Raw genomic sequence first — 27638 nt, forward strand, 5'->3', positions numbered from 1 at the left:
TGTAAAGGTCAACAGTACTACTAATAGGAGTGGCAACTACAGACATAATTCTTCAATTAAGTGTTTGTCATTCAACAAGAAACATTTTTATTTCACTTGACAAATTCTGCAGCAAACATCTTAGATGTAAAATTGTGTGACAGACCTATTTGGGAAAAAATGTCAATTTATCCTAGTTTACTATTTTGAGGAAGTGTATACTGGCTGCTGTTGCTATGGCAAGTCAAGAGGGACAAATTATATTGCTGCTTTGCTCATTTTTCAAGGGAGTCTGAAGGGAGTATGCGAGGCACAGACATTGGCATGGCCTAGCCCTGCTAAGAGCTAACCAAACCTAGTATGTGGGCTTTAACGCCAATCAATTAAAATATCTACACAAATTTAGAAGGCTGAAAAAGACACTGAAAAAGCACAATCATTTCAACTTACTGATTAAATCAAAGCTATCATTGTCATGTTACTTAAAACAAACCAAGTCAGTTATTTTGCTCCTTTATTTCAGACATTCCCATTATTGCAGGTACAATGTTAAATAATGACAAAATAATAAAGCTCTTTTTAAAGTGAACGGAAACTAAAAATCGGTATAGGCGGCTAGTAACTGATTACATGTAATCTGATTACTAAAAACTAATCAGTTACGTTCCCAGCAAAACATATTGTAATCAGATTACACACACTTGAAAACTAGATTACTTCTTGGATTAAAAGTATGATTACTGAAATAAATACATCATGACACCTTTCTCAATGACAATTCAGCATTGGGGGAAAAAAGGTGCAAGTTTAAATTTGTTCCACCTGAGCGAGTCTGACAAGTCAGACCACCGATGACGACAAATGCGTTTCATGGATCATTTTTCGTCTTTAATGCCTCCTAAAGGGGAAAGTCTTCGAAAGTAATCAGATTACGTTACCGAGTTTGGGTAATCCAAAAGTTACGTTACTGATGACAATTTTGAACAGGTAACTAGTAAGGGATTACATGTAGAACCTACCCAACCATGCAGGCAGTTTATATCCTACTAGATCTGATCTGTGGAAAAGTCATGAACCGTGAATTAAAAACAAAGTGCACATGTTCTCCACTACATTAAATGGATACATATTTTTAAAACTTTTTAATTCAGAGAAATTAAGATACCGTATGTATGCCTGTTGAAGGGGTAGCAATGGAAGGTAACTAGGACGCACCACAACCTTCCAGCAGTCTGTAAAGAGGCTTTAAGCAGGAAGGAAATGGGCATCTAGAAAAGGAGCAACATGCTTCTTGAGATAAATAGTCAAGTGAAGATGGAATGGGAAATTGGGAGTCCAGTCTTGAATCTGGGGAGGTCGTTTTTTTATATATATTTTTTTGTTTGTTTTTGTTTTTATACACCATGCGAATTTTTGTCAATCTTCTTTTTCAGATGGTGTTTGTAAGCCAAGATGTCCCGGTTCCATTTGGTGATGGTCTGCTTTTCACAAACCCAGATCTCCTGTGCCACCTAGGGAGCGAAAAGGAGAAAAGGGGTTGAGAAAAGGGACAAATGTGCATCAATCCCAGTTCTTCCAACAAAGATTTTTCATAAGTATTATGTAAACTAGGACTATTTATAATAAACTCATTCAAAATATGTTGACTCTGCTACTGTATATTAGTGGAGTGCAACGATGCAGCACCAGTGTGCAAATGGCATGGTGGAGTATATGCAGTTGTCCAACAATGTATTTAAAATCAACCCTTTCATACAAAACAAAAGTGTTCTAATCTTTTTATCCGAACCTGCTGGATGAGCCTGAAGTCGTGGCTAACCAACATCATGCCGCCCTCGTACTCGTTGATGGCGTCGGCCAGGGCGTCAATGGTCTCGATGTCCAAGTGATTGGTGGGCTCATCAAGGAAGAGCATGTGGGCATTCTGACCAGCCAGCCAGGCAAAGCACACCCGGCACTTCTGCCCATCAGATAGGTTCCTGATGGGGTTCACCTGGTAAAATGCAGAAATGTCAGTAAATCAGTGCAGCAGGTAGCCTAGTGGTTAAGAGCGTTGGGTCAGTAATCGACAGGTCGCTGGTTCCAATCTCTGAGCCGACTGGGTGAAAGATCTGCCGATGTGTTCTTGAGCAAGGCACTTATCCCCAATTGCTCCTGTAAGTCACTCTGTACAAGAGTCTGCTAAATGACTAAAATGTAAATTGTCGTAAGACAGTTCCCCAATTCATCTAGGGTTTTAATTAAATTTCCGACTTCGGTTTAATTTAAATTAACTACAACCCTGCAAACCTGGGCTCAAATAGAATGAGTTTTTTCTCCAAATACATAAGCTGCCCTTGGAGCTTGAATGGTACCAATGGAATAGTCCCAAAAGTACAAACCCCACTCCCGTGTCATGCCAGACGGGCCCAATCAAACCCCACTCCCGTGGCATGCCAGACGGGCCCAATCAAACCCCACCCCCGTGGCATGCCAGACGGGCTCAATCAAACCCCACTCCCGTGGCATGCCAGACGGGCCCAATCAAACCCTGCTACATGACAATGTTTTAGGATCACTAATGATCAAACTGACCTGCTGTTTGCCCGTCAGCCCATAGCGGCCAATGATCTTCCTCATCTCCTCCCTCTCCTTGATCTCTGGGTAACACTTCATCATGTAATCCAGGGGCGAGAGGTCGAGTTCCAGCTGCTCTGTAAGATGCTTTAGAGGGGAAATAAAGAGTAGGATCAGCCATGTGAATCATGCAGAGTTGTAAAAAATGTCTAACTTCTGAAGTTGTCCCAAGATGGATGTGGTGGATTGAGACGCATCCCAAAAAAAAATATATATATATATATATATATATATATATATATCTCTAGCTTAAACTGACAGATTGATGGATTAATTTTAATGCCAATTAGATTTCTGCAGGGGCGCAGACATCGACTCTAGGGGGTTAATGTGTGTACATCACTTTTTATAATTGGGACTTCGCGTTCAACCATAAGTGCAATTTTTTTTTTTTTTTTTTTAGATAATAAATAAAATCACTGGAGGATGTCTTTAACTTCAAGTAATGAAATAAAACTAAAGATGCCACTGACCATCCCGTCATCTCAAAATTTGCAGTCTACTCCAATTTTTGCCATTGTAGGAACACGCATAAAAAAAATGTTAATGTTTCTGTCCATTATGGACACAATTGTCAAAACAGTTTAGACTATTAGTACATTTTAAAATGGTACAGTACCTGGTGATATCTTCCAATCTTGACGTGGGAGTTCTTGCGAATCATACCGTCAGTAGGGAGGAGCTGAGGACAAAGAATGAAGTAAGTCGGGTGGAGAGAGAGGAGACGGATGTCTGATCAGAAACATTTATACTTCGAGAAGTTGAAGCAAAAAAAACAACAACATTTTACTAGAAAAGACAACTAAACAGGAAATGAAAAAAAATGACAACTTACATGGTTTCTACTCATTGGCCCCTCACTTATCAGTAAAAATGGTACCATTAAGGTAATGCCTCATGGCATGGCCGAATAGCAGAATTAGTTAGCTAAATGACCATATAATCATAACAATGTCAAGACTCACCTCTCCAGTGAGAAGTTTGAGCAGGGTGGATTTCCCGGCCCCGTTGGGCCCCACAAGGGCCACTCGGGTGTCGAGGTCTATGCCAAACTCAAGGTTCTTGTATATATGGGGCTGAAATGTCAAACAAGGGAAAAATAAGAAATTCACCCAAACAATATCGCAAAAAACATGATTTGAGTAGTTTGGAGCTGGAATTTCTCTTTTCTCATAAATAAAACAAATTGATAAAAATATTCAGAAGTGAAACAATCACCTACCTGGTCATCAGAGTACTTGAAGCTGACATTCTGTACCATGATGACCGGAGGGGGAATCTTCCCACAGGGAGGAAAACAAAATGACAGGGTCTAAAGGAAAAGAGAAGAATGAGCTGACTGTTCTCGGGGAGGAGTTTAGGATGATATGAGCCGACTGTCCTCGGGGAGGAGTTTAGGATGATATGAGCTGACTGTCCTCAGGGAGGAGTTTAGGATGATATGAGCTGACTGTCCTCGGGGAGGAGTTTTAGGATGATATGAGCTGACTGTCCTCGGGGAGGAGTTTTAGGATGATATGAGCCGACTGTCCTCGGGGAGGAGTTTTAGGATGATATGAGCCGACTGTCCTCGGGGAGGAGTTTTAGGATGATATGAGCCGACTGTCCTCGGGGAGGAGTTTTAGGATGATATGAGCTGACTGTCCTCAGGGAGGAGTTTTAGGATGATATGAGCTGACTGTCCTCAGGGAGGAGTTTAGGATGATATGAGCTGACTGTCCTCAGGGAGGAGTTTAGGATGATATAAACTGACTGTCCTCGGGGAGGAGTTTTAGGATGATATGAGCTGACTGTCCTCAGGGAGGAGTTTAGGATGATATAAACTGACTGTCCTCGGGGAGGAGTTTAGGATGATATAAACTGACTGTCCTCGGGGAGGAGTTTTAGGATGATATGAGCTGACTGTCCTCAGGGAGGAGTTTAGGATATGAGCTGACTGTCCTCAGGGAGGAGTTTTAGGATGATATGAGCTGACTGTCCTCAGGGAGGAGTTTTAGGATGATATGAGCTGACTGTCCTCGGGGAGGAGTTTTAGGATGATATGAGCTGACTGTCCTCGGGGAGGAGTTTTAGGATGATATGAGCTGACTGTCCTCGGGGAGGAGTTTAGGATGATATAAACTGACTGTCCTCGGGGAGGAGTTTTAGGATGATATGAGCTGACTGTCCTCAGGGAGGAGTTTAGGATATGAGCTGACTGTCCTCAGGGAGGAGTTTTAGGATGATATGAGCTGACTGTCCTCAGGGAGGAGTTTTAGGATGATATGAGCTGACTGTCCTCAGGGAGGAGTTTAGGATGATATGAGCTGATATGAGCTGACTGTCCTCGGGGAGGAGTTTAGGATGATATGAGCTTACTGTCCTCAGATCTGAGGGAGGAATTCAGGATGATCCCCGCCTTGTGACCTACCACCCTGAATGGAGCTATGAGATTTTAGTTTCTATTTTGCAATTCTATAAAACAAATCTATTACCCTGGAACTCACTCACTCTGTGGCATCTGCTGTACACTTCTTTGCATCACAATAGACAATAACTATGTTCAGATTTATTTTTATATATAAATAAGAGTTACCGGCAGTAATATCCACTTTTACTATAGTCCAGAGAATTCTGACCATGTGACTTGCCCTGGGCTGTAGTCAAAACTAATTATACACAAAAAAAAGACCACCTGTTCAAACCCTATATGGGAAGCACTGTCACCTTTGTCCACCGAGTCAAAGTCACTAAACAAACTTACTTTGTCATTGGAAACGCTCTCAGTCAGGCCAGAGGCCACCATCTTCTGCAGGGTTTTCTCTTTACTCTGGGCTTGGCGAGCCAGCTTGGCTGAGCCGTGCCCAAACCGGGCTATGTAGTTCTGGTGGGGTGGTAAGGAGAGAAAGGGAGGTTTACAAAATAAATAACTGTTTGGTGAAGCCCTTCACTCCCAACACTTCATCTCATCATTGCGTCACTTGAGTTTATTGAACTTAAAAACAGTTTGTATGAAACGACCACACCCTAGGTGGTTCCAAATAACCCATCACTATGCTTGATCCATCACATAATACCGGCGTCAGCCCGAATTTCATATAAATAAAAAACGCCAAACCACTAGTGAATGAGGAAGCGTGTTTAGAGAAAGGGAATCTTAGATACCTTCATGTGTTTGATCTGGTCCTGCTCCCAGTTGAATCTCTTCATCTGGTTCTCTTCCAGCTCCTCCCTGGTCTTTATGTACTGATCATAGTTGCCCTGCCAGGAATTAAACAAACATTTGTTTTTACACGAGTACCATTTTACACTTGAAATGGGATGTACTCGTACACCGGAGTCATTTTCCTTTGTTCTTATGACTTGAATATAGTAACTTTTATCCAGAGTAACTCACCAAGGGCAAATTTAATATAAAATTAGTAGATGGTTGAAGTCTGAGAAAGTATCAAGGTGTAAAACTAACTTTTTTGTATACCAATCACGGTGGCAGCTAGAAATATTTTCTACCAGCCACCGATTTATTTTTAACCAGCCAAAATATTTTAGCAATAATTACACACAAAACATGAGCATGCTTAGTAATGTTTCCAAAACAAATGTATTACGAGTAATAAGTGATGTGGTATATTGCTCGATTTAATTTACACCGAACAAAAATATAAAACGCAAGAAGTGTTGGTCCCATGTTTCATGAGCTGAAATAAAACAATCCCTGAAAATCTCCATACGCACAAAAAGCTTATTTCGCTCAATTTGTGCACAAATTTGTTTACATCCCTGTAATTCACACGGCTGGTGAATTAGACATACTTACCCGCCAATGCCGAATTCTACCCATGTTTGGCAGGTGTTAATTTTAGGCCCTGGTAAGTATGATAAACTGGTGTTACATTTATCGACTGAAGACAGGAAATGCAACTGCTCTGACTTGGAGCATTATTCTAAGCATCTCATTGGTCCATGTTGGCTAGTGGGAGGGTGCAGTTGCTCTTACCGTGTAGTATTTCAGCTTGCGCTCGTGTAAGTGCATGATGTTGGTGCACACGCCGTTAAGGAAGTCTTGCGAATGGGAAATCAGGACCAAAATACGTTTAAATCTGTAAAAGAAAAAGAAAAAAGTGGACACTTCAAAATACCGACAAAGCTAATCTTGAGTTGCATTTGGATGAAGAATCCCCATGTTTGGTGTAAAAGATTATAGTCAAAGTAAGTATTTCGCTAGTGGTTTAGCACAGACGAGTAAACTCCATGAGCAATGTTTAAAACATCTCATGTTGGAACTAACAAACACTGTGGCATCCGTTCTACACTGTGGCATGCTGCTGGGATCAGATAAACGCTTCGGTCTAGTTTTTGTCAACGCGCCCCCGCACTGACAACATACTGCCAGGCAGGGACACTATAATTCGGCCTTTTGTTTACATCATGTCACAGCAACAGTAATATCTTATAGGAGTAGATGGCGGAAACACGTTTACATGATTTCCTAGTTTACCTCTGGAGTTGTCGATCAATCCAAAACACAGTAGGTCATAGCAGAAACCTGTCTTCAACCAATCTAAAAGTAAATGATAAACGGCACAATTGTGTCTAGAAAAGTAATGTCCTACATCTTACACACACGTAAATGGTCTTACTGGCTAAGCTCTTCCTCCAGCCACACACAGGCATCCAGGTCCAAGTGATTGGTGGGCTCATCCAGCAGCAACATGAAGGGCTTCAAGAACAGGGCTCTGGAGACGAGGAACACACAAGACATTACTTTGAGGGGGGGGGGGGGGGGGGGCTACCCAAAACAAAAACAAAACAGGGCATTTGTGAATGAAAAACACCCATTCACGCTAAGGTCTTATTGATGTGTGATTTAGAGTTTTTTTTTTTATTATCTTAAAACCTTTTAATCCTATAATTGTTTTTAATGACTAAAACCATCTGGGCAAAGTGAAACGGAAGAGAAGAGTGCACAGAACTGTAGGGATCAGATAAACGCTTCGGTCCATTTTTGTCACCGCGTCGCCGCACTGTGAACATACTGCTTGGCGGCGGCGCTATCATTCGGCCTTTCTTTACATCACTTCCCAAACAGTTCTGAGCCAAACGCCTACACAGCATTCAAATATATATCCCATACTCCTAGGCCATTCAGAACCTTAGTGGCCCAGCCCCTACCCTTTCATGAAGATCAGACATTTTTTTCTAGACAGATGTTAAAAAAGAGAATTTTTGTGCTATGCTTGAGAGTCTAGGAAAAGGACTGGGCTCAAGGCCTGTATTCATGAAGTGTCTCACAGTAGGATTGCTGATCTAGGATCAGGTCCCCCACCTGTTATGATTCAAAAGTTATATAACGGATCCTAGATCAGCACTCCTTCACTGAGATGTTTTATGAATACAGACCCCAGAGCTGTGGATAATGAAGACCTGATCCTAGATCAGCACTACTACTATGAGACGCTTTATCAATACAGACCCAGGTTTGTATTGTACAGGGTGGGTTTTACCTGGCCAGAGCGACACGCATCCTCCAGCCTCCGCTGAAATCCTTAAGCTTCTTCTGCTGCATGGCGGCAGTAAAGCCCAGGCCGTGGAGGATCTGGGAGGCCCGTACCTCGGCCTTGTCTGCGTCCAGCTCTTCCAGACGCTCGTACAGCTCCATCAGCTTCTCACACTCAGCTTTAGGGGAGAGAAAAAGGAGCGAGAGAGAGAAGGAAAAGAGAAGGGAGATGAGAATTAGAGTAGGATAAGACGAGGAAGGGAGATGAATTGGAGTGGTGGACAGAAGGGAGGTAACTTCTACTCAATGGTTTTCATTTTAACAGGTTGGGGGTGAAATGTAATCACGGTTGTCATGCCACCAAATAAGCCTTTGTGCCCTTTGCCCGACGCTACATCATGAAGGGAACTCATTCTGTAGGACTGTTCGGGACATGGGAAGTAGTGTACCACGCCTAGGAAGGGAAGCTGCCACGGTGAGCACAGTTCCCATGGTAACGTGGAAACAAAACGTTTAGCTAAATAGGAACAATCTTAAAATGCTCCATTTGAGACACTTTTAGCAATGGTCTTCCTACGAGGACAAAGTAAGCGAAGGACGAATGCAAGACACTCACAGTCCTCGGAGGCCAGGCGCTCGGCCTCCTTCTCCAGATGGATCCTCTCCGCGTCCACCTCCATGACACACTGCAGGGCCGTCTTGTCGCTGGGTGCCATCTCACGGGTCAGGTGGTAGATGTCAATGTGCTCTGGGATAGGTATCTCGCGGTGGCCAATGGCTGACAGTAACATGGATTTACCTGGAAAAGTAGAGTCCCCATAAGAGATCAAATGTTGTATTCGTAAATAAGGTGGTCATTGTTCCAATAAACGTCTGAGTTGGTTGAAAAGGTGTCCCACTGAGACGGGTGTACCCACTGATAAAAATGACATAGCAGAAAAGGTGTCCCAAATGCGCTGGGTCATGTTCATTAGAGCACACCGTAACAAAATGTTTTGCAATGAAAAATGTAAATTTGTGTTTCTACCCAAAATTTTATTTGAGGGGTTTCTTCCGTTTTGTGCCTAGTGAACACAACTCAGGTGGCGGTAACTACTTACCGGTGCCGTTGAGGCCAATGAGGCCATAGCGGCGGCCCGAGTTGAGCTCCAGGCTGGTGTCCTGCAGCAGCTCCTGCCCGTGGAAGGTGAGCGACAAGCTGGCGACGTGGACGTCCGTGCTGTTGGGGTGCGACGCCAGGATGCCGGTCACCGCCCGCGCCTCAGTTTTCTTCAGCTCAAACTCGTCCATCTCCTGGGTCAGGATATCCACTCCTGTGACACAGTGGGACGTTTAGTTTGTCATTTTCTTTTATACATGAAAAGAGGTTATCCATCTCCACTGACAGACATATGCGTACCAGTCAACCCATATTTAACATGAGGCACCAACCACCCACTTACATGACATTACAGTAATTTAGCAGACGCTCAAGAGCTATTAACATTTTAGTGCAAGAAGAATACAAAATACATCTCTGAGCACCTAAAGTAGCTGTGAAGAGGATTTAGACTTAAGCCCTTTAGTTTCTCTATGATAGACAACTATTACCATTGCTTTCTGCTCCATTCTGCTGGCCTTGCTCTGGTTTCTCTCCGTCCTCTCCGTCCTCTCCTGGTTTTTTGGCCTTCTGCCGGGTTTTGGCGGCTTCCTTCTTCTTCTGCGCCTTCTTCTTGGCCAGGTCGGAGGGCATGGCTGCTGCGGACCTCGAGAAAAAAAATTCAACCTGAAGACACAGCGAGAAGGGGGACAAAGCAGGGGAAACCGGGTCAGTAACATTGTGTTCCCTGCATCTGGATTATCAGAGAGGCTAATACTAGAGCTAAGCAGTCTTCAGGTGCAAGTAAATTTGTATTGTTTGATGCAGCCACTAAAATGGAAAAGAGTAGCAAGCCAATGTTGGGTGTTTCCCAACACCTTATTTCCATTAGCTAGCATAAGAGTAAACAAATTAAAGTATCATTATATAAATGGTTGACTTAAAGGGTCGCCTGTGTTAGATTCAAGGTGACTTGTTGCTGACCAGCTAAATGAGAAATTCAATGCATTCAACCCTGATAAATACCTGCTTGATCAGGCTTTAGTGGAAGACTTGGAGTACTTCCAGCCTAAGTTGCCATTATTGATATGTATTAACCCTAGATGACATACAGGGGGCACTGTTTTGAAGACACCGCACAGCCATTTTGGTATTCCAAAGTAAAAAAATATATTTGAAAGCGTGTCTGTATATTCTATTAGACTCCTCAATGCATATTTTTGTATTATATTATGCAACCTAAACATTAAAAAAATATATATATATAAACACGGCCTCCCGAGTGGCACAGCGGTCTAAGGCACCGCATCGCCATGCTAGATTCATCACTACAGACCCAGGTTTGATCCCAGGATGTGTCGCAGCCGGCCACGACTGGGAGTCCCATGAGGCGGCACACAATTGGCCCAGTGTCGTCCGGGTTAGGGGAGGGTTTAGCCGGCCCGGGATGTCCTTGTCCCATCGCGCTCTAGACTCCTTGTGGCGGGCCGGGTGCATGCACGCTGACTTTGGTCGCCAGCTGGACGGTGTTTCCTCCGACACATAGGTGCGGCTGGCTTCCGGGTTAAGCGAGCAGTGTGTCAAGAAGCAGTGCGACAGGGTCGAGTTTGCGGACACATGGCTCTCGACCTTCGCCTCGCCCGTACGGGAGTTGCAGCGATGGGACAAGACTAGCTACCAATTGGATATCATGAAATTGGGGAGAAAAATGGGTAAAAAGAACATTTTTGTACCAATTTGACTGCTCCCACTACAACAAATACATGTAATTTGGTGCTTAAATGTTTTTGAAATACTGCAGAATTCCACTCATTCCTATGGAGGACTGGGCCTTCTGAGGAGCACCAATATGGAGGCCGGTGGCTTCAAAGCCTCATTAGCTACATCGCATTAACACAAGCTAGTGTTTATAGACGTCATTGGTTTCCATTCATATGAATCGCAATCAAAGACGAGACATTGGAAATTGCTAGTTCATATCTGGTTACACCGCTGATGGATTTTACGCCAAAATCGCTAACGGTATGTAACTAGCTAATTATATTTGTGCAATGTATTGGTGCCGTGGTGATAGCAACAGCAGTACATTCCGGGCCTACCATCGTTACTCAACACCAATAAATGCCAGATACCAGGATCATTTTCCTTGTAGCTAGGTTAGCAAGCTAGTTCGTTCTTACAGCATAGCAATAAGTGTTGAAGAACCGGGGTAGTTAGACAGGTGGGTAATGTCATCTCACGTGTCGTCCTCACACACGCATTTCCTGCCATTTACCTAGTTAACTATTTTAACCAATATCCTGTAAGAACTGTGCGTAACTAGTAGCTACATAATTTAATCAACTAGCCAACTGCGGTAGCTAACTAGATGCGAAACTGGCCGCCCGAGGCCATTTTATATGGAGGCTGAAATAGAGGGCCCGAAATGACCAAGCTAACATTCGCTAGCTAAAGGCCAGGTCGAAAAAATACAACGGTTATATTCAACCAAAGGCAAAATTGCCTTGCTAAAATTACCTCCAAATCTAGCGTTAGAAACCTTATCACAAATCCAGGAATCCCGTGTGGGCCTTTTTATCCTTTAACTTGACAGATGCCATTAATTCCGCTAGCGAGAAATCCAAAAACGATTGAGTCAGACTCCAAGTAATGATTCAGCTAACTGGTGGCTAATGCCGAAGCAACTCGTGGTACTCTTCACTGCATTGTGTAACTAGCTAGTTTACCGGCGGGTATGATAGCTCGACTTTAGTTAGCTAGTTACTGATCGAATCAATAATGTATCACTTCCCTTCTTACTAAAGCCCACACCCGAAAAATATTATTCGTGACTATATCAGGTGTGGTTCATATATGTTTAAATATAATGAAAGCTTTTTCTCACCGGTCTTGTACCTGTTCACCGGCGGCGGCGACGACGTTGGAAACGCACAAGAAAGAATGATCTAGTTGTCGCGTGTTCCCAACGCCGGCTCACCGACCAATGAAACGCCGAGTTGTCTTTGTAGCCCCACCTTCTCATTTTAATATAGGGCGGGTAAAGTAAGAAGGGTTGCTGGGAAATTGTGTATTCTGTACGTCATTACCGACAAAACAGTGTCAAGACAAGAAATGATTCATTATTGCAACATCATTGATCGTGTGGAGTGGACCTCACACGTCAGCGCCAGAACTCCTATGATTGTAACTATTGAACAGTAGACAAACTTGTTTACACATCTAAATCAAATGGTATTTGTCACATGGGCCAAATCAACAGGTACCTCAATCTTACCGCGAGATGCTTACTTACAAGCCCTTAACCAACAATGCAGTTCAATAAATAGAATTAGGAAAATATTTACTACAAAAAAAAATAGTAACACAAGAGGCTATAGGGCAGCGCACAATTGGCCCAGCTTCGTCCGGGTTTGGCAGTCATTGTAAATAAGCCCCAAACATGGTTAGACTTTGCAGATTTTTATTATGTATTATAATATAAAATATGTTAAATATAAGTTATAGGAAGTTTTCACTTCTCAAGTTGAGGAAACATGCAATTGGCATGCTGACTGCAGGAATGTCTACCAGAACTGTTGCCATAAAATGTATTGTTAATTTCTCTCCAATAAGCCGCCTCCAATTGTATTTTATCGATGGCAGTTTGAATGCACAGAGATACCGTAACGAGATCCTGAGGCCCAATGTCGCGCCATTCATCCGCCGCCATAACCTCATGTTTCAGTTTGATAATGCACGGCCCCATGTCGCAAGGATCAGTACACAATTCCTGGAAGCTGAAAATCACCCCGTTCTTCCATGGCCTGCATACTCACCAGACATGTCACTATTAGAGCATATTTGGGATGCTCCGGATCGATGTGTACGACAGCGTGTTCCAGTCCCCACCAATATCCAGCAACTTTGCATAGCTTGAAGAGGAGTGGGACAACATTCCACAGGCCACAATCAACATCCTGATCAACTCTAAGCGAAGGAGATGTGTTGCGCTGCGTGAGGCAAATGGTTTGTCACACCAGATACTGACCGGTTTTCTGATCCACGCCCCTACTTTATTTATTTATTTATTTATTAAGGTGACTTTGACCAACAGATGCATACCTGTATTCCCTGTCATGCGAAACCAATAGATTAGGGCCAAATTAATTAATTTCAATTGACTGATTTCCTTAACTGTAACACAATAAAATCTTTGAAATTGTTGCATGTTGCGTTTCTATTTTTGTAGACAGCAGACTCCCTCCGCCATAGGCTTTGTTAGAAGAGAGAAAATGCAGCCGCTATTGTCATTTTCACCGTTGCAATGATTACGACACAATCGGCGCGCATAGAAACAAGTAGTGAAATAATCCTCCGATCTCTTCAGGTAAACTTGTTATATGAGTACTTATTCAGTATCTTAATCGTTTTTTTTGTCGTCTGTTATTGTTTTTTGTGATTGCTTTTGAAGAGTAGACTATCATTGGTGAGCAGTCCTTTGATTCTTTGACTCTTGGATCAGAGGGAACTTTTGTCATGTGGGACATTCATTGCAGCATTTCCTAAAATGTTGCTTTGGAATAGGAATGTACCATATTACCCTGTGATGTAAGACCTTTGATTGACGTGTAGGCACTCTATAGAGATTCCCCCATAGTCAATCATAATTGAAGGGTCACAAGCACAAAGTTCCTATGAATGCATGTCCCCTCCAACTTCTTTCATAAAAAAGGAAACATCCCTGGTCATAATTACATTTGGTGATTTTCTCATTGTCCTTATAGACCCAAGCTTATCTTCAGATCTGTGTGTGTTAGTCTTTACGTTCACATGAATTATGCATTAATGGCAATGGAAGATTTGGGTGAACTTCTGATTTACACCTTGTCAACTAACAGTTGATCGATTGTCCTCCGCAGAGTGAGAAAATGCAGAACATCAGCAGGAGACAGTTGTGGAGGAGAAGGGGGAACCGATGACTCCTTCCAGAAACCCTCACATTGCTCTTCTGGCTGCTACTGTCATATGTGACCCTGCTACAACACGATCACCACGCCAGCGAGGTGAATGGCACGTACTGAAGAGCTCAGAGACATTCAACATGGCACCGTCATAGGATGTCACCTTTCCAACAAGTCAGTTCGTCAAATTTCTGTCCTGCTAGAGCTGTTCCGGTCAACTGTAAGTGCTGTTATTGTGAAGTGGAAACATCTAGAATCAACAAAAATGGCTCAGCTGTGAAGTGGTAGGCCACACAAGCTCACAGAACAGGAACGCAGAGTGCTGAAGTGCGTAGCGTGTAAAAATTGTCTGTCCTCGGTTGCAACACTCACTACCGAGTTCCAAACTGCCTCTGGAAGCAACGTCAGCACAAGAACTGTTTGTCGGGAGCTTCATGAAATGGGTTTCCATGGCCGAGCAGCCACACACAAGCCTAAGATCACCATGTGCAACGCCAAGCTTCAGTTGGAGTGGTGTAAAGCTCGCCGCCATTGGACTCTGGAGCAGTGGAAACGCATTCTCTGGAGTGATGAATCATGCATCACCATTTGGCAGTCTAATGAACAAATCTGAGTTTGGATGATGCCAGGCGAACGCTACCTGCCCCAATGCATAGTGCTAACTGTAAAGTTTGGAATAATGGTCTAGGGCTGTTTTTCATGGTTCGGGCTATGCCCTTTAGTTCCAGTGAAGGGAAATCATATTTGTTTATTATATTTTATAATATTTTTCTATATATTTTTTACCAATTTCGTGGTATCCAATTGGTAGTTACAGTCTTGTCTCATCGCTGCAGCTCCCGTACGGACTCGGTCGAGGCGACGGTCGGTCGGGAGCCATGCGTCCGCCGAAACACAACCCAGCCGAGCTGCACTGCTTCTTGACACAACGCCCGCTAAACCCGGAAGCCAGCCGCACCAATGTGTCAGAGGAAACACTGTACATCTGGCGACCGTGTCAGCGTGCATTGCGCCAGGCACGCCACAGGAGTCGCAAGTGCGCGATGGGACAGGAACATCCCTGCCAGCCAAATTGTAATTTTAAATTTTTTATTTCACTGTTATTTAACCAGGAAAGCTAGTTGAGAACAAGTTCTCATTTACAACTGCGACCTGGCCAAGATAAAGCAAAGCAGTGTGACACAAACAACAAAACAACCATCTCTACAAATCCATATTAATGCCCATGATTTTGGAATGAGATGTTCGATGAGCAGGTGTCCACATACTGGTCATGTAGTGTACAGTGCATTCGGAAAGTATTCAGACCCCTTCACTTTTTCCACATTTTATTACATTGCAGCCTTATTCTAAAATGGATTAATTAAAAACATTTCCTCATCAATCTATACATAATACACCATAATGACAAAGCAAAAACAGGTTTTTAGAAAATTTTGCTAATTTATATAAAATAAAAACAGATACCTTATTTACATAAGTATTCAGACCCTTTGCTATGAGACTCGAAATTGAGCTCAGGTGCATCCTGTTTCCATTGATCATCCTTGAGATGTTTCTACAACTTGATTGGAGTCCACCTGTGGTCAATTCAATTGATTGGACATGATTTGAAAAGGCACACACCTGTCTATATAAGGTCCCACAGTTGACAGTGCATGTCAGAGCAAAAACCAAGCCATGAGGTCGAAGGAATTGTCTGTAACGCTCTGAGGCAGGATTGTGTCAAAGCACAGATCTGGGGAAGGGTACCAAAACATTTCTGCAGCATTGAAGGTCCCCAAGAACATAGTGGCCTCCATCATTCTTAAATGGAAGAAACTTGGAACCACCAAGACTCTTCCTAGAGCTGGCTGCCCGGCTAAATCACGCAATCGGGGGAGAAGGGCCTTGGTCAGGCAGGTGACCAAGAACCTGATGGTCACTCTGACAGAGACTGGTACTCAGTAATGTGTTGTATTGGATTTTGCCCCAATTAGTTTTTTGCAGTATTACTCTAGTGCCTTGTTGCAAACAGGATACATGTTTTGGAATATTTTTATTCCGTACGGACTTCCTCCTTTTCACTGTCAGTTGAGTTAGTATTGTGGAGTTACTATAATGTTGTTGATCCATTCTCAGTTTTCTCCCGTCACAACCATTAAACTCTGTAACTGTTTTAAAGTCACCATTGGCCTCATGGTGAAATCCCTGAGCGATATCCTTCCTCTCCGGGAATTAAGTTCGAAAGGACGCCTGTATCTTTGTAGTGACCAAAGTGTAATTAATAACTTCACCATGCTCAAAGGAATATTCCATGTTTACTGTCTATCAATAGGTGCCCTTCTTTGCAAGGCATTGGAAAACCTCCCTGGTCTTTGTGGTTGAATCTGTGTTTGAAATTCACTGCTAGACTGAGGGACCTTACAGATAATTGTATGTGTGGGGTACAGAGATGAGGTAGTCATTAAAAAAATCATGTTAAACACTATTATTGCACACAGAGTGACCACGCAACTTATTATGTGACTTAACCACATTTTTACTCCTGAACTTATTTAGGCTTGCCATAACAAAAGGGGTTGAATACTTATTGACTCAAGACATTTCAGCTTTTCATTTTTAATTAACTTGTAAACATTTCGAAAAACATAATTCCACTTTGACATTATTGGGTATTGTGTGTAGGCCAGGGACCAAAAAAAACTACATTTAATTCATTGTAAATTCAGGCTGTGCAACACAACAAAATGTGGAAAAAGTCAAGGGGTGTGAATACTTTCTGAAGGCACTGTCCCCCAAAGGAAAATCCCATTCTGACCCCAATCTATTTGAATAGAGGACTAGTTGGAAAAAAAAGAGGTCCAAACGCTTTCATGCAGAAGTTTCGATTTTATTAAACTCTGTAGTAAAAACATGGTTTCAAAATGAAACTTTGCACAGATACCTTGGAGAACAACGGTGTGAGAGCTTCATTCCCCAAATGGTCCAAAGTCCTTCCACTAGGGACTAGATGTGTTGGAGCCTGATAAGACAAAAATTAATAATAAGTAGTTCATTTTACCCGAAACAGTATGAAGGACTTGAAAAATGCATAATAAATATATATATATATATTAAAATAGTGTGAAGGAAGGTGAGACTGTGAGTGTGCCTTCGCTTTCAGAAATTATTTCTGTACCCTATGAACCAGCAACCTACTAGTCTGGAGAACCAGGAGTGGAAAGAAAATACATCTGGAAACATATTAAAATATCTAAATAAATACAACATTTGGAAAATACTAAATAGATAAATAAAATACTAAATAAACAAGTACACATAAACCCATGATTAAATTAGAAAAGTAATTGACAATGAATGCATTGATAATGCATTTGTGATCATTAAAAAGATGATAACAAATTCGAAAACTAATGAAGAGGAATTAAATACATTAATATGTATACATTTTCATTATTCATTTATTCTATTTTTGCCACTCCTGGTTCTCCATAATTACAAACAACCCAACAACAACATCTTAGCTAACTACAAAGCTTACGACTTTGCAAGATAGCTTAGCTAATAAATTGCCAGCACCTAGCTTCCACTTGTCAGCTAATTATTTCGCATTCAAATGACCAGGTAATCCAATCGTATTGGCAATGTGTCTCAATGTGTCTCCATGAAGCAAAAACAGGTTTTTAGAAAAACTGAAATATCACATTTGCATAAGTATTAAGACCCTTTACCCAGTACTTTGTTGAAGCACCTTTGGCAGCGATTACAGCCTTGAGTCTTCCTGGGTATAACGCTACAAGCTTGGCACACCTGTATTTGGGGAGTATCTCCCATTCTTCTCTGCAGATCCTCTCAAGCTCTGTCAGGTTGGATGGGGAGCATCGCTGCACAGCTGTTTTCAGGTCTCTCCAGAGATGTTAGATCGGGTTCAAGTCTGGGTTTTGGCTGGGCCACTCAAGGACATTCAGAGATTTGTCCCGAAGCCACTCCTGCGTTGTCTTGGCTGTGTGCTTAGGGTCGTTCTCCTGTTGGAAGGTGAACCTTCGCACCTGTCTGAGGTCCTGTGCGCTCTGGAGTAGGTTTTCATCAAGGATCTCTCTGTACTTTGCTCTGTTCATCTTTGCCTCGATCCTGACTAGTCTCCCAGTCCCTGCCGCTGAAAAACATCCCCACAGCATGATGCTGCCACCACCATACTTCACCAGAGGGATGGTGCCAGGTTTCCTCCAGACATGACGCTTGGCATTCAGGCCAAAGAGTTCAATCTTGGTTTCATCAGACCAGAGAATCTTGTTTCTTTAGGTGCCTTTTGGCAAACTCCCAAGCGGGCTGTCGTGTGCCTTTTTACTGAGGAGTGGCTTCCGTCTGGTCATTCTACCATAAATGCCTGATTGGTGTAGTGCTGCAGAGATGGTTGTCCTTCTGGAAGGTTCTCCCATCTCCACAGAGGAACTCTGGAGCTCTGTCAGAGTGACCATCGGGTTCTTGGTCACCTCCCTGACCAAGGCCCTTCTCTCCCGATTGCTCAGTTTGGCCGGGCGGCCAGCTCTAGGAAGAGTCTTGGTGGTTCCAAAATCTTCCATTTAATAATGATGGAGGCCACAGTGTTCTTGGGGACCTTCAATGCTATAGAAATGTTTTGGTACCCTTCCTCAGATCTGACACAATCCTGCCTTGGAGCTCTACGAATAATTCCTTTGACCTCATGTCTTGCTTTTTGCTCTGACATGCACTAACCCTAACCCTAACTGTGGGACCTTATATAGACAGGTGTGTGCCTTTCCAAATCATGTCCAATCAATTGAATTTACCATAGGTGGACTCAAGGATGATCAATGGAAACAGGATGCACCTGAGCTCAATTTCTAGTCTCATAGCAAAGAGTCTGAATATTTATGTAAATAAGGTATTTCTGTTTTTTATTTGTAATAAATTTGCAAACATTTCTAAAAAAACTTTTCGCTTTGTCATTATGGGGTATTATGATGTCATTATGGGTTATTGTGATGTCATTATGGGAAGATAGCGGAGGATTATTTTTTTTTTTAATACATTTTGGAATAAAGCCGTAAGGTAACAAAATGTGGGAAAAGTCAAGGGGTCTGAATACTTTCCTGAAGGCGCTGTATGCATTGTAGGTAGGCCCACATTATTTTAGCGATGCAGGTCCCGTTTTGGATGTGCGTAAAACTCCATGGTCTGCGTTGTTTTAATATTATATGCCCCACGGGGAGAAATTACGGTGCCTGTAAGGGTGACATGACCTATTTAAAACAAGTTGTTTTGTTTAGAATTTGATTAGAATTATTAGTTCTCTTGTTAGGCCTTATCAATAATGAATTTTATCGTGCTTATTGACAATGTTTGTCATGTCCATGCTCAGCCATAATGCAATTTACAGTAGGCCTAGCCCCTATATCAGTGTGAATGCTATTAAAGAGACACAATTACTTAGAGCAATGTGGACTACAAATGGGTTTAAGTTAACCTATTTAGCAAAGATGGCATAGGTCTACATTTTGTTATTTCATTTCTGTAAGCCATTTAACAAACTAACATTGGAATTGGAGTTGATTCCAAGGCAATACATAAAAGATCGTAAGTACACAACTTGAAGCAACCACATATGGAGCACGTTCTGATTGGCCAGTGAGGGGCCAAGCCTCGACACACCCACAACGTATTTGTTCATCAAAGCCCAGCCCTTTCACGCCAACGCCAGCAAGCGCTCCGATAATTGTGACAGTGAAAATAGCAACAAATATTTCTCACACACCCCTGAACCTATAGCACTACCGCCTGTACTTAGATTTACCATTGTGTTAGGTTAGTTAAAATAGAGCCCAGAGGGTTCTACATGGAACCCAAAAGGGTTCTACTTGGAACCCAAAAGGGTTCTACTTGGAACCAAAAAGGATTCTACTTGGAACCAAAAAGGGTGCTACTTGGAACCAAAAAGGGTTGTCCTATGGGGACAGCCGAAGGACCCTTTTTTCTAAGAGTGTAGCACAAGGAAGATGTTTCCAGAAACACGGAACAACTTCACACACTTCTCACAAGCCAGTCAGATTTCACAGGTGTGTGAAATGTTTGTGAAATTCAAGATCATTGTGATCTGTGTGTGGATTTTATGCTTAAGCAAGAGATTAAATGCCACTGTCAATAATCTCAGCAAGCTGTTCTCCCTGACGAATGCTTCACATTCCGAAACAAGTCTTGAGTTTTTTTAAGATATCGTTCGATTGAACTTGCCACCACAATAGAGCCATTTTGATGTCATAAAGAGTGCCTTGTTCCTCCTTGTGTTTCGAACCGGGCTGTAGACTTTACCTTGGAGGGCTGGGCTGCCATAGGGCTCTGAATGGGGAGGAAGGGGAGTTTGTTTCCCCTCGGGCTCTGATGCACCTGTGCACCTGTTGAGAGGAACACTGTGTCAAAAGAGGTCATGCTATTTCACCCAATGGAATACATTACGTGCAGTTCACCTTCACCAATCATAGCATAAACACAAAACCAGTTTACGACCAGAAAATGTATTTGAATTTTTATGTAACCTTTATTTAACTAGGAAAGTCAGTTAAAGAACAAATTCTTATTTTACAATGACGGCCTAAAATGATGTCATTACAACGTCATGTGTCAAATTTTGCCTGCTGGGCTATTAATCTTCTTCTTTGATCGGTTACCTTTGAAGTTAGCTACCCTAACCCTACTCACATGGAGGGGTGGTAGCGGCTCTCCTCCCCGTCCAAGATGCCGTGGTAGGTGCCGATTTCCAGTTCCAGACGCATTTTGTTGCCCAGCAACGTCTCGTAGTCGCGACGCTGTTGTTCGACGTCGCCGTGGACGTCACCCAGCTCCGACTCCAGCTTGCCGATGACGGATCCCAGGTTCTGCAGCTCGATGTCATGCCAATGCCTGGCGTCGTTCAGGGAGTTCTCAAGACCTCGTTTCTGTTGAGGCAATAAGAACAACACGAAGGATCAGGCCAGAATTCAACCGTAAATACCCACAAAGAAACATGCTTCATATCGCACAAAACAGCAATAAATATTTATGGAGATGAAAATGGCCACAATAGATCAGTCTTTGAGAGCGGGTGTGTTGGGAGGTGTGCCGGCTTTGAAGCAGTTGACACCTCCAACCACCCCCCCACCCCCCCACCCTCTCCTGGATCTTACAGCCGGCATCACAATACGTACGTACCAGTGCTCTGATGGACTCAGTTTGGGCCTGCAGACTCTGGATCTTACAGCCAGCATCGTTACACTCTGTCTTCAGACTCTCCAGCTCCTCCTCCTCACGGCTCAGTTTACTGCCCACACTCTCCGCCTGCTGAACTCACACACACACACACACACGCACTCACACACATATAGACGCACACACACATATACACACACACACTCACACACATATATACGCACACACACACACACACACACACACACACACACACACACACACACACACACACACACACACACACATACAAATGTACAGCTGTCAAGCTACATCAAAGAGCAGGTGTGTTTCATTTGTTTTTGACTGGCCCTTTTAGTAAACACAATAAACCTCAAGCTGACCTCAGAATAGATAAACAACTGACAGACAAATGTAAATAAATGTCAAGTACACATTAATCTGTTTAAAAGTAAATTGTTGTATATCCCCCTTGTTTATTCAGGTGTTATAGATTGTACAGATGGGGGGGGACTACAGTATGAATTTACCTTGCATTCCAGGTAGGCGTCGGTCTCGGCACGGTTCTTCTCGATGACTCTTTCCCAGTGGGAGCGAATGTAGGCCAGGATCTGGTCCAGATTGGTCTCAATGGGAGCGTCCAGCTCGTCCATTTCGCCACCTGCCATCTGCTTGTAGAGCACCCTCACGTCCTGTAGGGGGCAGCAGAACACAACACTAACACACCCCGGATTCAAATAATCAACTAATGATCTTGATTTTAGATAACAATTAGCTCGATGAGGTGTAGTCTCTCACTCTATGGAGGCAAATGATTGTCAGTGGAACATTTGTCATAACACTTGAAACCCCACAAGAAAGGAATCCTATGAAAACGTTAGCAGTTAGGGTTTCATATGTGCCGTATTTATTCCTATGCTGGGGGTAAGTAAACTAAATGAATATCCCAAAATTGTCTTGTGTATTCTAAGTGAGAAAAATCCTGTTAGCTTGGTATTCTGAGTGAGAAAAATTCTGTTAGCTTGGTATTCTGACTGGATTATCTGGTTTATGGGCTTGATTCCTTCCTGCTGGACCCACCTCCTCGTGGTTGCAGGCCAAGTCCCGAAGCTCAGCCCTCATGCTGTCCATCTGGCTCTCCAGGTCCGACTTGGTCAGGTTGGCGTCGTCAATCACCTTGTACAGAGAGCTGATCTCTTCCTCCATCGCCTTCCTGAACGGCTGTTCATTCTCATACCTACAGGACGACAGAAGGAAACGGAGAAAGAGTGAAACTCGAAAGTCAAGGTGATCTTCTCGATTCCCTAGGTTCTGACATTTTTGGGAAGGAGGTGAGGAGAGAGGATGTGAGGGGATGAGGAGAGAGGTTGCAAGAAGAGAGGAGAGGATGCAAGGAGGTGAGGAGAGAGGATGGTTTGATAGTGTATGTTCACCGGTCCTTGAAGTCCTCAGCGTTGGCCTGCACATTCTCTGTCTGCAGCATTAGCCTGGCATTGGCAAGGATGGATTCACTAACCTGTGGGGGAGATTTTGCAAATTGTCAGTCTATCCACTACAGCGCAACAGATGCTCTGAAGTCCAACATAAATGGGTATTCTGCATGCATGTATAATACACTATTACTTGTTAAACACCTTTTATAATGTCTTAATATAACCCTTATGATATCTGAAGTCAAGAGACTCAAAATGTCTTATTTAGGTAGGACCATTATGAGAGGACAGTAAGACCGCTGGTGTATTGGAGGGTTAAAGCGGGTAAACGTCGAATACACACCTCGTTTATTTTGCGCAAGGAATTTACCCACCTATCGCTGAAAACCAAATATACTTTATTCCCAACGCGAACAGTGATCACCATTAACACACCTATTTTTCTCCCCAAAATAAATGTGATCTCTTTTGAAGAGACTTTCAGTCAGTGAATCAGGTCATCTCCATGGTATCCAGAGACTCTTTCTGCCTTACATGCCTTCAAACTACCGTCAATTATCTTAAATGATGAACTCACCAAAGGAAATGTCTGCAGGGGCTCTATGCAACACCTTTAAACAATTCCTTTAGGTAAGGGACAATTAACCCTTAATGGAAACCCTTTTTATGCAACCTGGGCCCAGAAACACTGCATCGAGGTTAGACTCCCATTCCAAAACTGTCACTTCTAAATGAAAGCGCTATCCAATGCAAAGCCCTCCACAATCTCCAGCTCCGACCACCCACTCAATCAGTGCTTCAACCTTTTTGATTTGATTTGACCTAGTGTCATCAGGTAGCAGGTATAGAACAGTAGAATGTTGCATCGCTGTCATCAGGTGGCAGGTATAGAACAGTAGAACACTGCATCGCTGTCATCAGGTGGCAGGTATAGAACAGTAGAATGTTGCATCGCTGTCATCAGGTGGCAGGTATAGAACAGTAGAATGTTGCATCACTGTCATCAGGTGGCAGGTATAGAACAGTAGAATGCTGCATCGCTGTCATCAGGTGGCAGGTATAGAACAGTAGAATGTTACATCGCTGTCATCAGGTGGCAGGTATAGAACAGTAGAATGTTACATCGCTGTCATCAGGTGGCAGGTATAGAACAGTAGAATGTTGCATCGCTGTCATCAGATGGCAGGTATAGAACAGTAGAATGTTGCATCGCTGTCATCAGGTGGCAGGTATAGAACAGTAGAATGCTGCATCGCTGTCATCAGGTGGCAGGTATAGAACAGTAGACTGTTGCATCACTGTCATCAGGTGGCAGGTATAGAACAGCAGAATGTTGCATCGCTGTCATCAGGTGGCAGGTATAGAACAGTAGAATGTTGCATCGCTGTCATCAGGTGGCAGGTATAGAACAGTAGAATGTTGCATCGCTGTCATCAGGTGGCAGGTATAGAACAGTAGAATGTTACATCACTGTCATCAGGTGGCAGGTATAGAACAGTAGAATGTTGCATCGCTGTCATCAGGTGGCAGGTATAGAACAGTAGAATGTTACATCACTGTCATCAGGTGGCAGGTATAGAACAGCAGAATGTTGCATCGCTGTCATCAGGTGGCAGGTATAGAACAGTAGAATGTTACATCGCTGTCATCAGGTGGCAGGTATAGAACAGTAGAATGTTACATCGCTGTCATCAGGTGGCAGGTATAGAACAGTAGAATGCTGCATCGCTGTCATCAGGTGGCAGGTATAGAACAGTAGAATGTTGCATCGCTGTCATCAGGTGGCAGGTATAGAACAGTAGAATGTTACATCGCTGTCATCAGGTGGCAGGTATAGAACAGTAGAATGCTGCATCGCTGTCATCAGGTGGCAGGTATAGAACAGTAGAATGTTGCATCGCTGTCATCAGGTGGCAGGTATAGAACAGTAGAATGTTACATCACTGTCATCAGGTGGCAGGTATAGAACAGTAGAATGTTGCATCGCTGTCATCAGGTGGCAGGTATAGAACAGCAGAATGTTGCATCGCTGTCATCAGGTGGCAGGTATAGAACAGTAGAATGTTACATCACTGTCATCAGGTGGCAGGTATAGAACAGTAGAATGTTGCATCGCTGTCATCAGGTGGCAGGTATAGAACAGTAGAATGTTGCATCGCTGTCATCAGGTGGCAGGTATAGAACAGTAGAATGTTGCATCGCTGTCATCAGGTGGCAGGTATAGAACAGTAGAATGTTACATCACTGTCATCAGGTGGCAGGTATAGAACAGTAGAATGTTTCATCGCTGTCATCAGGTGGCAGGTATAGAACAGTAGAATGCTGCATCGCTGTCATCAGGTGGCAGGTATAGAACAGTAGAATGTTGCATCGCTGTCATCAGGTGGCAGGTATAGAACAGTAGAATGTTACATCGCTGTCATCAGGTGGCAGGTATAGAACAGTAGAATGTTGCATCGCTGTCATCAGGTGGCAGGTATAGAACAGTAGAATGTTACATCGCTGTCATCAGGTGGCAGGTATAGAACAGTAGAATGTTGCATCGCTGTCATCAGGTGGCAGGTATAGAACAGTAGAATGTTGCATCGCTGTCATCAGGTGGCAGGTATAGAACAGTAGAATGTTGCATCGCTGTCATCAGGTGGCAGGTATAGAACAGTAGAATGTTGCATCGCTGTCATCAGGTGGCAGGTATAGAACAGTAGAATGCTGCATCGCTGTCATCAGGTGGCAGGTATAGAACAGTAGAATGTTGCATCGCTGTCATCAGGTGGCAGGTATAGAACAGTAGAATGTTGCATCGCTGTCATCAGGTGGCAGGTATAGAACAGTAGAATGTTGCATCGCTGTCATCAGGTGGCAGGTATAGAACAGTAGAATGTTGCATCACTGAAGACTCAGCAGGAGCTTCTTAACTTAATTCCAGGATATGGTACAGATATTGGACTTGTATATAGCTGACATTCTTGCGTGTTTTATTTCACATGTGTTTTTCAACAGTCTACAACTGTTGTTTTCTGCACATGTGACAAATAAACAGATTTGATTTATCAACCTTGTGAACAATTCCAACAACTCCCTCTCTTCTTTACCTGTCTGTAGATGTCTTCATGTCCTTCTTTACACCTATCTTCCCCTCCTACCTGTCTGTACCCTCTCTTCCCCTCCTACCTGTCTGTACCCTCTCTTCCCCTCCTACCTGTCTGTACCCTCTCTTCCCCTCCTCTCTCCCCTTCTACCTGTCTGTACCCTCTCTTCCCCTCCTACCTGTCTGTACCCTCTCTTCCCCTCCTCTCTCCCCTCCTACCTGTCTGTACCCTCTCTTCCCCTCCTCTCTCCCCTCCTACCTGTCTGTACCCTCTCTTCCGCTCCTCTCCCATTCCTACCTGTCTGTACCCTCTCTTCCCCTCCTCTCTCTCCTCCTACCTGTCTGTACCCTCTCTACCCCTCCTCTCTTCCCCTCCTACCTGTCTGTACCCTCTCTTCCCCTCCTACCTGTCTGTACCCTCTCTTCCCCTCCTACCTGTCTGTACCCTCTCTTCCCCTCCTCTCTTCCCCTCCTACCTGTCTGTACCCTCTATTTCCCTCCTCTCCCCTCCTACCTGTCTGTACCCTCTCTTCCCTCCTCTCTCCCCTCCTACCTGTCTGTACCCTCTCTTCCCCTTCTACCTGTCTGTACTCTCTCTTCCCCTCCTCTCTCCCCTTCTACCTGTCTGTACCCTCTCTTCCCCACCTCTCTCCCCTCCTACCTGTCTGTACCCTCTCTTCCACTCCTCTCTCCCCTGCTACCTGTCTGTACCCTCTCTACCACTCCTCTCTCCTCTGCTACCTGTCTGTACCCTCTCTTCCCCTCCTACCTGTCTGGACTCTCTCTTCCCCTCCTCTCTCCCCTTCTACCTGTCTGTACCCTCTCTTCCCCACCTCTCTCCCCTCCTACCTGTCTGTACCCTCTCTTCCACTCCTCTCTCCCCTGCTACCTGTCTGTACCCTCTCTACCACTCCTCTCTCCTCTGCTACCTGTCTGTACCCTCTCTACCCCTCTTCTCTCCCCTCCTACCTGTCTGTACCCTCTCTACCACTCCTCTCTCCTCTGCTACCTGTCTGTACCATCTCTACCCCTCTTCTCTCCCCTCCTACCTCTGTACCCTCTCTTCCCCTCCCATCCTACCTGTTTGTACCCTCTCTTCCCCTGATCTCCTACCTGTCTGTACCCTCTCTTCCCATCATCCTCTCATTCTCATCCTTCCTTTCTGACCTGTCTTCAGAGGTCCTTCCTTCTCTACTCCTCCCTCTCTCTCTTCCACTTCTCTCTCACTCCCCCCTTACCAGTCTGTACCCTCTCTTCATTTTCAAATCCCTCCTCTCTCTCTTTCTCTCTCTCTCTTTCTTTCTCTCTCTTTCTTCTTTACTTACATGTCTGTAAACATCCTCCCAGTCTTGTCTGAGGGGGCCCCAGGCTCCGGCGCTGGATGCCTTACGATCCAGGCAGTATTTGATCTGCTCCTCCAGCTGCTGGTTGAGCTGCTCCAGGGCGTGCACCTTGTCCCTGTACTCCATCAGGCAGCCGTTGAGGCTCTCGGGGCCCCCGGGGTACTGCCTGCCACCGGTCCCGACCCCATGGGGCATCACAGGCACGGCCGTGCTCCTCAGCCCCTGCAGGAACACACTGCTGATGCCCAGAGCGCGTCGCGACACGCGCGTGCCCATGCTGGAGGCGACGCCCGTGGGGGCCGTTCCCACAAAGACGCCCCGGGGGGCATTGGTGATGCCTGCGGTGCCAACCCTGGTGTTGGCACTACCTGGGCGCTCCTTGGCGGCAGGTTGGTTCAGGAAGGAGGATCGACGTCTCGGCAGAGGCATGGCCCTTGTTCTTGGACAATGCGGGTATGAGATGGGAGAGAGCAGGGTGTGTGGGTGTCAGAAGAAGGCTA

General features: G+C 44.1%; 2 protein-coding genes and 1 long non-coding RNA gene across 6 annotated transcripts; 1 reads left to right on the forward strand and 2 right to left on the reverse strand.

Annotated features, from left to right (window-relative positions):
- Positions 1-476: 476 nt before the first annotated feature.
- On the reverse strand, positions 477-13077 carry LOC139560402 (ATP-binding cassette sub-family F member 2-like). 3 transcript variants are annotated; one of them, XM_071377124.1, is made up of 15 exons: positions 12965-13077; positions 9662-9836; positions 9172-9384; positions 8688-8870; positions 8079-8250; positions 7215-7310; positions 6572-6674; positions 5740-5835; positions 5339-5458; positions 3818-3907; positions 3561-3671; positions 3215-3277; positions 2554-2682; positions 1769-1972; positions 477-1490 (listed from the first exon to the last, which is right to left on the reverse strand). In XM_071377124.1, the coding sequence occupies exons 2-15, from the start codon at positions 9801-9803 to the stop codon at positions 1374-1376; spliced, it is 1839 nt and encodes a 612-aa protein (XP_071233225.1). In that variant the 5' UTR covers positions 9804-9836; positions 12965-13077; the 3' UTR covers positions 477-1373. The 3 variants fall into 3 exon arrangements, with proteins under 3 accessions (XP_071233225.1, XP_071233223.1, XP_071233224.1); XM_071377122.1 differs by lacking the exon at positions 12965-13077 and adding an exon at positions 12034-12147; XM_071377123.1 differs by lacking the exon at positions 12965-13077 and adding an exon at positions 11667-12009.
- LOC139560404 (uncharacterized) lies at positions 10708-19531 on the forward strand. The gene is made up of 2 exons (XR_011671929.1): positions 10708-11171; positions 14048-19531. It is a non-coding gene; the product is annotated as an uncharacterized lncRNA (long non-coding RNA).
- Positions 16941-27567, reverse strand: LOC139560403 (phakinin-like). Of its 2 annotated transcripts, XM_071377125.1 has the most exons (8): positions 27121-27567; positions 22708-22790; positions 22355-22511; positions 21805-21966; positions 21278-21406; positions 20789-21024; positions 20402-20484; positions 16941-17093 (listed from the first exon to the last, which is right to left on the reverse strand). In XM_071377125.1, the coding sequence occupies exons 1-8, from the start codon at positions 27565-27567 to the stop codon at positions 17071-17073; spliced, it is 1320 nt and encodes a 439-aa protein (XP_071233226.1). In that variant the 3' UTR covers positions 16941-17070. The 2 variants fall into 2 exon arrangements, with proteins under 2 accessions (XP_071233226.1, XP_071233227.1); XM_071377126.1 differs by lacking the exon at positions 16941-17093 and having other exon boundaries at positions 20396-20484; positions 20758-21024.
- Positions 27568-27638: the final 71 nt, after the last annotated feature.

This window comes from Salvelinus alpinus, chromosome 30 (genome assembly GCF_045679555.1).
Source record: "Salvelinus alpinus chromosome 30, SLU_Salpinus.1, whole genome shotgun sequence".
Classification (NCBI taxonomy): Eukaryota; Metazoa; Chordata; class Actinopteri; order Salmoniformes; family Salmonidae; genus Salvelinus; species Salvelinus alpinus.